General features: G+C 44.6%; 1 protein-coding gene across 1 annotated transcript; it reads left to right on the forward strand.

Moving 5' to 3' along the window:
* Positions 1–12,100: 12,100 nt before the first annotated feature.
* On the forward strand, positions 12,101–12,807 carry LOC123083940 (oleosin 18 kDa; the record flags this gene model as incomplete). Its single annotated transcript, XM_044505796.1, has 1 exon — positions 12,101–12,807. A coding segment is annotated over one exon (462 nt), but the record flags the coding sequence as incomplete, so codon positions are not given.
* Positions 12,808–13,353: the final 546 nt, after the last annotated feature.

The raw sequence follows: 13,353 nt of genomic DNA on the forward strand, positions 1-13,353 counted from the left end.
GAACTATTTGTTGTTGCACTATTTTGTTGAACTATTTGATTTTCTGTGATGAACTATGTGCTAAACAATTATTTATGTTGAGAATTCAACGCCGAACCACGCCGAATATGGGTCGATTCTCGCCGATATCGGGCCATTTTTTTGCCGAAAATGGGCCGAAAAGCGGCCAGGAATGGGCCAATATCGACGACTGGGGGCGACGGCTGGATGCCCAACCGCCCCCATAGCCGATTCTACAGCCGGCTCGCCCCCAGGCGGCGACTTTTTTGCCTCCTGGGGGGGCCAACGGCTGAGGATGCTCTCGGACAAATGAGATTGTCGGTTTCCTTAGTTTTGCTAGCTACAAGGATTAATGTGCAGTGTGGTGAAAATAATTTCATAAGCGATGAAAGTAAAAAAAATCAGAATATAAAATAACAGAAAATAAAGTGACCGAGTTTGTGATTATGAGGAATAAATAATCGGGATCCATACCTTAGCTACTGGCATTTCTTCAGAAAAGCATATAGATGTGGTGAACGAATTACAATTGCATATCAATGTTTATGTTTAATCATACATGTCATGATTGCATATAGGCATTACGTCCATCTATTCATAGGACGTTATCCAATTCCATCTATAGCTAATACTTTACCTAATAATGCTATCCAACATGCATATCTAAATATTAAGTAAAAATAAAGCATTGCATTAAACAAAGTGAGATAATGTAGAGAATGTTATTGTCTTTACCTAAAGTTCATCATCAAGGCAACTAGAAAGTTACCTTTTTATTCTTAGTGGCAACAACACAATACAACCTTCTGTCTTCGCCATTAAGATAGATCACTTATAAGCATAAATCCAACTAACATACACAATTCCCTCTTAAAGATCATCCATCTAATCATGTCAATTGGAATAATAATAGACCAGCTATCATATATGTTCATAAATCATGCAACAAAGAACCAAAACAAAACCAGATAAAATCCATATATAATCTGTTCATTAAGTGACTGAAACAAACACACCGACAATTACATCAGATGAATCATAATCATGTAGGACAACTCATGTGATCTTTCTATCGAAGAACAAGGGTGAGATGATGCCACATAGCTAATGTTATGGACCCATAATCCAAGGACTACTACTAACATGTGGTCATCAGAGCAGCAATATTGATGAAGATAGCTCCGTCGATGAATTTCCCCTCAGATAGAGGATCGGAAAATATCTCCATATTGAATCACCTAGAAACGCGGGGTGACGGCGGGAGAAAAAAATCTCAATGAATCTTTCTGGGTATATAAAGGCGCAGGGGTCGAGAGGCGTGCCCTAGGGGGTGGCACGACCCTTATGCGTGGTCCAGGCCCAGACTATGCCAACCCACCACATACGTGTTGGGTTTCGTAGTAATTTCAAAAAATTTCCTACGCGCACACAGGATCATGTGATGCATAGCAACGAGGGGAGAGTGTTGTCTACGTACCCAACGCAGACCGACTGCGGAAGCGATGACACGACGTAGAGGAAGTAGTCGTACGTCTTCACGATCCAACCGATCAAGCACCGAAACTACGGCACCTCCGAGTTCGAGCACACGTTCAGCCCGATGACGATCCCCGGACTCCGATCCAGCAAAGTGTCGGGGAAGAGTTTCGTCAGCACGACGGCGTGGTGACGATCTTGATGAACTACAGCAGCAGGGCTTTGCCTAAACTCCGCTACAGTATTATCGAGGTATATGGTGGCAGGGGGCACCGCACACGGCTAAGGAATAGATCACGTGGATCAACTTGTGTCAACTTGTGTGTTTAGAGGTGCCCCTGCCTCAGTATATAAAGGAGCCAAGGGGGGAGGAGGCGCCGGCCAGGAGGAGGTGGCGCAGGAGGAGTCCTACTCCTACCGAGAGTAGGACTCCCCCCCCCAATCCTATTCCAACTAGGATTCCCAAGGGGGAGAGAGAGAGAGGGCTGGCCGGCCACCTCTCCTAGTCCTAATAGGACTAGGGGAAGGGGGGGAGGCGCGCAGCCCTGGTGGGCAGCCCTTTCACCTTTCCACTAAGGCCCATGTAGGCCCATATGACTCCCGGGGGGTTCCGGTAACCCTCCCGGTAACCCGGTAAAATCCCGATTTCACCCGGAACACTTCCGATGTCCAAACATAGGCTTCCAATATATCAATCTTTACGTCTCGACCATTTCGAGACTCCTCGTCATGTCCGTGATCACATCCGGGACTCCGAACAACCTTCGGTTCATCAAAATGCATAAACTCATAATATAACTGTCATCGTAACCTTAAGCGTGCGGACCCTACGGGTTCGAGAACAATGTAGACATGACCGAGACACGTCTCTGGTCAATAACCAATAGCGGGACCTGGATGCCCATATTGGCTCCTACATATTCTACGAAGATCTTTATCGGTCAGACCGCATAACAACATACGTTGTTCCCTTTGTCATCGGTATGTTACTTGCTCGAGATTCGATCGTCGGTATCCAATACCTAGTTCAATCTCGTTACCGGCAAGTCTCTTTACTCGTTCCGTAATACATCATCTTACAACTAACATATTAGTTGTAATGCTTGCAAGGATTATGTGATGTGTATTACCGAGAGGGCCCAGAGATACCTCTCCGACAATCGGAGTGACAAATCCTAACCTCGAAATACGCCAACCCAACATCTACCTTTGGAGACACCTGTAATGCTCCTTTATAATCACCCAGTTACGTTGTGACATTTGGTAGCACCCAAAGTGTTCCTCCGGCAAACGGGAGTTGCATAATCTCATAGTCATAGGAACATGTATAAGTCATGAAGAAAGCAATAGCAACATACTAAACGATCAGGTGCTAAGCTAATGGAATGGGTCATGTCAATCAGATCATTCAACTAATGATGTGACCTCGTTAATCAAATAACAACTCATTGTTCATGGTCAGGAAACATAACCATCTTTGATTAACGAGCTAGTCAAGTAGAGGCATACTAGTGACACTCTGTTTGTCTATGTATTCACACATGTATTATGTTTCCGGTTAATACAATTCTAGCATGAATAATAAACATTTATCATGATATAAGGAAATAAATAATAACTTTATTATTGCCTCTAGGGCATATTTCCTTCAGTCTCCCACTTGCACTAGAGTCAATAATCTAGTTCACATCGCCATGTGATTTAACAGCAATAGTTCACATCACCATGTGATTAACACCCATAGTTCACATCGCTATGTGACCAACACCCAAAGGGTTTACTAGATTCAGTAATCTAGTTCACATCGCTATGTGATTAACACCCAAGGAGTACCAAGGTGTGATCATGTTTTGCTTGTGAGAGAATCTTAGTCAACGGGTATGTCATATACAGACCCGTAAGTTTTTTGCGAATTCTATGTCTACAATGCTCTGCACGGAGCTACTCTAGCTAATTGCTCCCACTTTCAATATGTATCTAGATCAAGACTTAGAGTCATCTAGATTAGTGTCAAACTTGCATCGGCGTAACCTTTTACGACGAACCTTTTTCCATAATCGAGAAACATATCCTTATTCCACTAAGGACAATTTTGACCGCTCTCCAGTGATCTACTCCTAGATCACTATTGTACTCCCTTGCCAAACTCAGTGGTATGGCATACAATAGATCTGGTATACAGCATGGCATACTTTATAGAACCTATGACTGAGGCATAGGGAATGACTTTCATTCTCTTTCTATTTTCTGCCGTGGTCGGGCTTTGAGTCTTACTCAACTTAACACCTTGCAACATAGGCAAGAACTCCTTCTTTGACTGTTCCATTTTGAACTATTTCAAAAAATTTATCAAGGTATGTATTCATTGAAAAAATCTTATCAAGCGTCTTCATCTATCTATATAGATCTTGATGCTCAATGTGTAAGCAGCTTCACCAAGGTCTTTCTTTGAAAAACTTTTATTCAAGTATCCTTTCATGCTTTGCAGAATAATTCTACATTATTTCCGATCAACAATATGTCATTCACATATACTTATCAGAAATATTGTAGTGCTCCCACTCACTTTCTTGTAAATACAGGCTTCACTGTAAGTCTGTACAATAACTATATGCTTTGATCAACTTATCAAAGCGTATATTCCAACTCCGAGATTCTTGCACCAGTCCATAAATGGATCGCTGGAGCTTGCACACTTTGTTAGCTCCCTTTGGATCGACAAAACCTTCCGGTTGCATCATATACAACTCTTCTTCCAGAAATCCATTCAGGAATGCAGTTTTGACATCCATCTGCCAAATTTCATAATCATAAAATGCGGCAATTGCTAACATGATTCGGACAGACTTTTAAGCATCGATACGAGTAAGAAAATCTCATCGTATTCAACACCTTGAACTTTGTCAAAAACCTTTTTCGACAAGTCTAGCTTTGTAGATAGTAACACTACTATCAATGTCCGTCTTCCTCTTGAAGATCCATTTATTCTTAATGACTCACCGATCATCGGGCAAGTCAATCAAAGTCTACACTTTGTTCTCATACATGGATCATATCTCAGATTTCATGGCCTCAAGCAATTTCGTGGAATCTGGGCTCATCATTGCTTCCTCATAGTTCGTAGGTTCATCATGGTCTAGTAACATGACTTCCAGAACATGATTACCGTACCACTCTGGTGCGGATCTTACTCTGGAAGACCTACGAGGTTTGGTAGTAACTTGATCTGAAGTTTGATGATCATCATCATTAACTTCCTCACTTATTGGTGTAGGAATCACTGGAACTGATTTCTGTGATGAACTACTTTCCAATAAGGGAGAAGGTATAATTACCTCATCAAGTTCTACTCTCCTCCCACTCACTTCTTTCGAGAGAAACTCCTTCTCTGGAAAGGATCCATTTTAGCAACGAATGTCTTGCCTTCGGATCTGTGATAGAAGGTGTACCCAACAATTTCCTTTGGGTATGAAGACGCACTTCTCCGATTTGGGTTCGAGCTTATCAGGATGAAACCTTTTTCACATAAGCATCGCAGCCCCAAACTTTAAGAAACAACAGGTTAGGTTTATTGCTAAACCATAGTTCATACAGTGTCGTCTCAACGGATTTAGATGGTGCCCTATTTTAAAACGTGAATGCAACTGTCTCTAATGCATAACCCCAAAACGATAGTGGTAAAGAGATATCATAGATCGCACCATATCAAATAAAGTGCGGTTACGACGTTCAGACACACCATAACGATGTGGTGTTCCAGGTGGCGTGAGCTGTGAAACTATTCCACATTGTTTTAATTGAAGACCAAACTCGTAACTCAAATATTTGTCTCCGCGATCAGATCGCAGAAACTTTATTTTCTTGTTACGATGATTTTTCCACTTCACTCTGAAATTCTTTGAACCTTTCAACTATTTCAGACTTATGTTTCATCAAGTAGATATACCCATATCTGCTCAAATCATCTTGTGAAGGTCAGAAAACAACGATGCTTGCCACAAGCAACAGCACTCATTGGATCGCATACATCGCTATGTATTATTTCCAACAAGTCAGTAACTCGTTCCATTGTTCCGAAGAACGGAGTTTTAGTTATCTTTCCCAAAAGGCACGGTTCGCAAGCATCAAATGATTCATAACCAAGTGATTCCGAAAATCCATCTTTATGGAGTTTCTTCATGCGCTTTACACCGATATGACCCAAACGGCAGTGCCACAAATAAGTTGCACTATCATTATTAACTTTGCATCTTTTGGCATCAATATTATGAATATGTGTATCACTACGATCGAGATCCAATGAACCATTTTCATTGGGTGTGTAACCATATAAGGTTTTATTCATGTAAATAGAACAACAGTTTATTCTCTTATTTAAATGAATAACCGTATTGCAATAAACATGATCAAATCATATTCATGCTCAACGCAAACACCAAATAACATTTATTTAGGTTCAATATTAATCCCGAAAGAATAGGGAGTGTGCGATGATGATCATATCAATCTTGAAACTACTTTCAACACACATCATCACTTCACCCTTAACTAATTTCTGTTTATTCTGCAACTCCCGTTTCGAGTTACTACTCTTAGCAACTGAACCAGTACCAAATACCGAGGGGTTGCTATAAACACTAGTAAAGCACACATCAAACACCTGTATATCAAATATACCCTTTTTCACTTTGCCATCCTTCTTATCCACCAAATATTTAGGGTAGTTCCGCTTCCAGTGACCATTTCCTTTGCAGTGTAAGCACTCAGTTTCAGGCTTTGGTTCAGTTTTGGGCTTCTTCGTGGGAGTGACAACTTGCTTGTCAATCTACTTGAAGTTCCCCTTTCTTTCCCTTTGCCCTTTTCTTGAAACTAGTGATCTTGTCAACCATCAACACTTGATGCTCTTTCTTGATTTCTACCTTCGTTGATTTCAACATCACGAAGAGCTCGGGAATCATTTTCATCATCCCTTGCATACTATAGTTCATCACGAAGTTCTACTAACTTGGTGATGGTGACTAGAGAATTCTGTCAATCACTATCTTATCTGGAAGATTAACTCCCACTTGATTCAAGCGATTGAAGTACCCAGACAATCTGAGCACATGCTCACTAGTTGAGCGATTCTCCTCCATCTTTTAGCTATAGAACTTGTTGGAGACTTCATATCTCTCAACTCGGGTATTTGTTTGAAATATTAACTTCAATTCCTGGAACATCTCATATGGTCCATGACGTTCAAAACGTCTTTGAAGTCCCGATTCTAAGCCGTTAAGCATGGTGCACTAAACTATCAAGTAGTCATCATATTGAGCTAGCCAGACGTTCATAACTTCTGTATCTGCTCCTGCAATAGGTCTGTCACCTAGCGGTGCATTAAGGACATAATTCTTCTGTGCAGCAATGAGGATTTAACCTCAGATCACGGATCAAATCCGCAACATTGCTACTAACATTTTTCAACACAATTTTCTCTAGGAACATATCAAAATAAACACAGGGAAGCAACAACGCGAGCTATTGATCTTCAACATGATTTGCAAAATACTACCAGGACTAAGTTCATGATAAATTTAAGTTCAATTTAATCATATTACTTAAGAACTCCCACTTAGATAGACATCCCTCTAATCCTCTAAGTGATCACGTGATCCAAATCAACTAAACCATGTCCGATCATCACGTGAGATGGAGTAGTTTCATCGGTGAACATCATTATGTTGATCATATCTACTATATGATTCACGCTCGACCTTTCGGTCTCCGTGTTCCGAGGCCATATCTGCATATGCTAGGCTCGTCAAGTTTAACCTGAGTATTCTGCGTGTGCAAAACTGGCTTGTACCCGTTGTAGATGGACGTAGAGCTTATCACACCCCATCATCACGTGGTGTCTGGGCACGACGAACTTTGGCAACGGTGCATACTCAGGGAGAACACTTCTTGATAATTTAGTGAGAGATCATCTTATAATGCTACCGTCAATCAAAGCAAGATAAGATGCATAAAAGGATATACATCACATGCAATCAATATAAGTGATATGATATGGCCATCATCATCTTGTGCTTGTGATCTCCATCTCCGAAGCACCGTCATGATCACCATCGTCACCGGCGCGACACCTTGATCTCCATCGTAGCATCGTTGTCGTCTCGCCAATCTTATGCTTCCACGACTATCACTACCGTTTAGTAATAAAGTTAAGCATTACATCGCGATTGCATTGCATACAATAAAGCGACAACCATATGGCTCCTGCCAGTTGCCGATAACTCGGTTACAAAACATGATCATCTCATACAATAAAATTCAGCATCATGCTTTGACCATATCACATCACAACATGCCCTGCAAAAACAAGTTAGACGTCCTCTACTTTGTTGTTGCATGTTTTACGTGGCTGCTACGGGCTTAAGTAAGAACCAATCTCACCTACGCATCAAAACCACAACGATAGTTTGTCAAATAGACTCCGTTTTAACCTTCTCAAGGACCGGGCGTAGCCATACTTGGTTCAACTAAAGTTGGAGAGACAGTCGCCCGCAAGCCATCTATGTGCAAAGCACGTCGAGGGAACCGGTCTCGCGTAAGCGTACGCGTAAGGTTGGTCCGGGTCGTCTCGTCCAACAATACCGCCGAACCAAAGTATGACATGCTGGTAGGCAGTATGACTTGTATCGTCCACAACTCACTTGTGTTCTACTCGTGCATATAACATCAACATAAATAACCTAGGCTCTGATGCCACTGTTGGGTTTCGTAGTAATTTCAAAAAATTTCCTACGCGCACACAGGATCATGTGATGCATAGCAACGAGGGGAGAGTGTTGTCTACGTACCCAACGCAGACCGACTGCGGAAGCGATGACACGACGTAGAGGAAGTAGTCGTACGTCTTCACGATCCAACCGATCAAGCACCGAAACTACGGCACCTCCGAGTTCGAGCACACGTTCAGCCCGATGACGATCCCCGGACTCCGATCCAGCAAAGTGTCGGGGAAGAGTTTCGTCAGCACGACGGCGTGGTGACGATCTTGATGAACTACAGCAGCAGGGCTTCGCCTAAACTCCGCTACAGTATTATCGAGGTATATGGTGGCAGGGGGCACCGCACACGGCTAAGGAATAGATCACGTGGATCAACTTGTGTCAACTTGTGTGTTTAGAGGTGCCCCTGCCTCAGTATATAAAGGAGCCAAGGGGGGAGGAGGCGCCGGCCAGGAGGAGGTGGCGCAGGAGGAGTCCTACTCCTACCGGGAGTAGGACTCCCCCCCCAATCCTATTCCAACTAGGATTCCCAAGGGGGAGAGAGAGAGAGGGCTGGCCGGCCACCTCTCCTAGTCCTAATAGGACTAGGGGAAGGGGGGGAGGCGCGCAGCCCTGGTGGGCAGCCCTTTCACCTTTCCACTAAGGCCCATGTAGGCCCATATGACTCCCGGGGGGTTCCGGTAACCCTCCCGGTAACCCGGTAAAATCCCGATTTCACCCGGAACACTTCCGATGTCCAAACATAGGCTTCCAATATATCAATCTTTACGTCTCGACCATTTCGAGACTCCTCGTCATGTCCGTGATCACATTCGGGACTCCTAACAACCTTCGGTTCATCAAAATGCATAAACTCATAATATAACTGTCATCGTAACCTTAAGCGTGCGGACCCTACGGGTTCGAGAACAATGTAGACATGACCGAGACACGTCTCTGGTCAATAACCAATAGCGGGACCTGGATGCCCATATTGGCTCCTACATATTCTACGAAGATCTTTATCGGTCAGACCGCATAACAACATACGTTGTTCCCTTTGTCATCGGTATGTTACTTGCCCGAGATTCGATCGTCGGTATCCAATACCTAGTTCAATCTCGTTACCGGCAAGTCTCTTTACTCGTTCCGTAATACATCATCTTACAACTAACATATTAGTTGTAATGCTTGCAAGGCTTATGTGATGTGTATTACCGAGAGGGCCCAGAGATACCTCTCCGACAATCGGAGTGACAAATCCTAATCTCGAAATACGCCAACCCAACATCTACCTTTGGAGACACCTGTAATGCTCCTTTATAATCACCCAGTTACGTTGTGACGTTTGGTAGCACCCAAAGTGTTCCTCCGGCAAACGGGAGTTGCATAATCTCATAGTCATAGGAACATGTATAAGTCATGAAGAAAGCAATAGCAACATACTAAACGATCAGGTGCTAAGCTAATGGAATGGGTCATGTCAATCAGATCATTCAACTAATGATGTGACCTCGTTAATCAAATAACAACTCATTGTTCATGGTCAGGAAACATAACCATCTTTGATTAACGAGCTAGTCAAGTAGAGGCATACTAGTGACACTCTGTTTGTCTATGTATTCACACATGTATTATGTTTCCGGTTAATACAATTCTAGCATGAATAATAAACATTTATCATGATATAAGGAAATAAATAATAACTTTATTATTGCCTCTAGGGCATATTTCCTTCAATACGGCCCATAGGGCTCCCCGAGTTCCTCCTTTGCCCTATAGTGTATTCCCAACTTCAATCTTCACGATGTATTTTTATTTTATTGTTTTGGTCTCCAAAAAAGTATTTTTGTGCAAACTAAAAAAAGTAGAAAAGTGTAACCGGTAATGGGCACTAGATTAATAGATTAGTACATTAAAATTGTGTAAAGTGTCAAAACTATGTAATAATGATATAAAAGTAGCATGACCATAACAAAAACTATATATGCATTTGAGAGTATCAACATGCTCAAGCTTAATCTTACTCGTCCTCGAGTAGGTAGATGATAATTGTTTTTTGATTGTGAATGCTATCTTAACAGGAAGGAGAGCCTTGGTGCAACAGTAAGGGCCAGTTCTTTTCGGCGATTCTCCCAGAATCGCCCCCCTCCCCAGCTTCTCCCAGAATTGCCACTCCATATTTTTTTACAATCCTATCTAGTTAAGGTCTAATTAGCTAGGATTGTAAAAAACATATAGAGTGGTGATTTTGGGAGAAGCTGGGGAGGGGGGCGATTCTAGTAGAATCGCCCAAAAGAACTGGCCCTTAAAGTTGTTGCCTTATGACCATGAGGTCATGGATTCGAGTCCTAGAAACAACCTGCTGTACAAATGCAGGGAAAACTGTGTACAAAAGATCCAAAGTGGTTGGACCCTTTCCCAAACCACGCGCAAGCCGCGTCTCCGCCTCCTCGGCTTGGGCAAGGTGGAACTGCCTCTCTGCCTCCTCCATCCCAAATCCGTCGGGCTCGACGTCCGTGCCCGCTGCCTCCTCCCCCGCCTCCTCTTCCTCCTTCTCCTCCTCCTGCTCTGACACCTCCGTCTCCGCCTGACCCTTGTCCGTAAGGCTAGCGGCGTGGTGTGCATGAAGGAAATATGCCCTAGAGGCAATAATAAAGTTATTATTTATTTCCTTATATCATGATAAATGTTTATTATTCATGCTAGAATTGTATTAACCGGAAACATGATACATGTGTGAATACATAGACAAACAGAGTGTCACTAGTATGCCTCTACTTGAATAGCTCATTAATCAAAGATGGTTATGTTTCCTAACCATTGACAAAGAGTTGTTATTTGATTAACGAGGTCACATCATTAGTTGAATGATCTGATTGACATGACCCATTTTCATTAGCTTAGCACCCGATCGTTTAGTATGTTGCTATTGCTTTCTTCATGACTTATACATGTTCCTATGACTATGAGATTATGCAACTCCCGTTTACCGGAGGAACACTTTGTGTGCTACCAAATGTCACAACGTAACTAGGTGATTATAAAGGAGCTCTACAGGTGTCTCCAAAGGTAGATGTTGGGTTGGCGTATTTCGAGATTAGGATTTGTCACTCTGATTGTCGGAGAGGTATCTCTAGGCCCTCTCGGTAATGCACATCACATAAGCCTTGCAAGCATTGCAACTAATGAGTTAGTTGCGAGATGATGTATTACGGAATGAGTAAAGAGACTTGCCGGTAACGAGATTGAACTAGGTATTGGATACCGACGATCGAATCTCGGGCAAGTAACATACCGATGACAAAGGGAACAACGTATGTTGTTATACGGTCTGACCGATAAAGATCTTCGTTGAATATGTAGGAGCCAATATGGGCATCCAGGTCCCGCTATTGGTTATTGACCGGAGATGTGTCTCAGTCATGTCTGCATTATTCTCGAACCATAGGGTCCGCACGCTTAATGTTACGATGACAGTTATTATGAGTTTATGCATTTTGATGTACCGAAGTTAGTTCGGAGTCCCGGATATGATCACGGACATGACGAGGAGTCTCTAAATGGTCAAGACATAAAGATTGATATATTGGAAGCCTATATTTGGACATCGGAAGTGTTCCGGGTGAAATCGGGATTTTACCGGAGTACCGGGAGGTTACCGGAACCCCCCGGGAGCCATATGGGCCTTAATGGGCTTTAGTGGAAAGGAAAAAGGGGCAGCCCAAGGTGGCCGCGCGCCTCCCCCCTAGTCCTATTAGGACTAGGAGAGGTGGCCGACCCCCCTCTCTCTCTTTCCCCCTCGGGGAATCCTAGTCCAACTAGGATTGGGGGGGGGGGGGAGTCCTACTCCCGGTAGGAGTAGGACTCCTCCTGCGCCCTCCTCCTGGCAGGCGCTGACGGTGGCGACGCTGTTCCCGCTGGGCGGGCTGCTGCTGGTGCTGTCCGGGCTGGCGCTGGCGGGCACCGTGGTGGGGCTGGCCGTGGCCACGCCGGTGTTCCTGCTCTTCAGCCCCGTGCTGGTCCCGGCCGCGCTCACCATCGGCCTGGCCGTCACCGGGTTCCTCACCTCCGGCGCGCTGGGGCTGGGCGGCCTCTCCTCGCTCACCGTGCTCGCCAACACGGCGCGCCAGGCGTTCCAGCGCACCCCGGACTACGTGGAGGAGGCGCGCCAGCGCATGGCCGACGCTGCCGCGGCCGCGGGGCACAAGACGCAGCAGGCCGGCCACGCCATCCAGAGCCGCGCGGAGGAGGCGCGCGCCGGAGGAGGAGGCGGCCACACCGGCGCCACCGGCGGAGCGGGCGCCGGCACCGGCACCAGGGCGTCGTCGTAAGCCGGAGCCAGCAGGCCGATGTCAGTCCGCCGCGCCGCGCAGCAGGGCGCGCGTCGTCTAGCTACTACCTGCTCTATGTGTGCTAGCGCCTTCGTACGTGTCTACACGAGCGAGTGTGTGTGCGTTCGTGCGTGTCAGTGTGTGTGTGTGATGTTTCTACTGTTTTAGTACTGCTCGTGTTCGTCCGATCGATCGGTTTAGTACCGAGTTGTGAATAAGAAAAGGCCCGGGCCGCTTCGTCTGTCCATGCATTTGCTTCTGTGCTGCTTCAGTGTGTGTGTGTGTGTGTGTGTGTGTGTGTGTGTGTGTGTGTGTGTGTGTGTGTGTGTGTGTGTGTGTGTGTGTGATGTTGTACTACACGCTGCCGATCATTTGACATCGACGAGGATAATTCACCATTTGGCCCATCCTTCGTACGAGAATACTTCAGAATCCGTCTTCCTTTTCTGAAACGAAGTTCAGATTCTGTCTTCGTTGAATGCGAAGCGTGCAAGACGATTATCCCAGCTCAAACTTAGTGACACATCACCACTACAGACGTACAGACGTACTACGTGCCGGAGGCAAAAATAAACACGTACACACGTCAGGTGCAGGAGTGAAACCATCTCCCAAAGCAAGGCAACAATATACACCATGGCTTGCTGGCCGCTGCACCCTTTTGTATTTTTTGGAGTGAATGGCGGAGCTTTACTGCACAATGAAGTTTTAGGGCATGCAAATTGGATCAGGAGAATACAGAAACCACACATGCGTAAGGTGTATTGTTCGGCGTGTGAGGAATGGAAGAG

This window comes from Triticum aestivum, chromosome 4A (genome assembly GCF_018294505.1).
Source record: "Triticum aestivum cultivar Chinese Spring chromosome 4A, IWGSC CS RefSeq v2.1, whole genome shotgun sequence".
In the NCBI taxonomy this organism is placed as follows: domain Eukaryota; kingdom Viridiplantae; phylum Streptophyta; class Magnoliopsida; order Poales; family Poaceae; genus Triticum; species Triticum aestivum.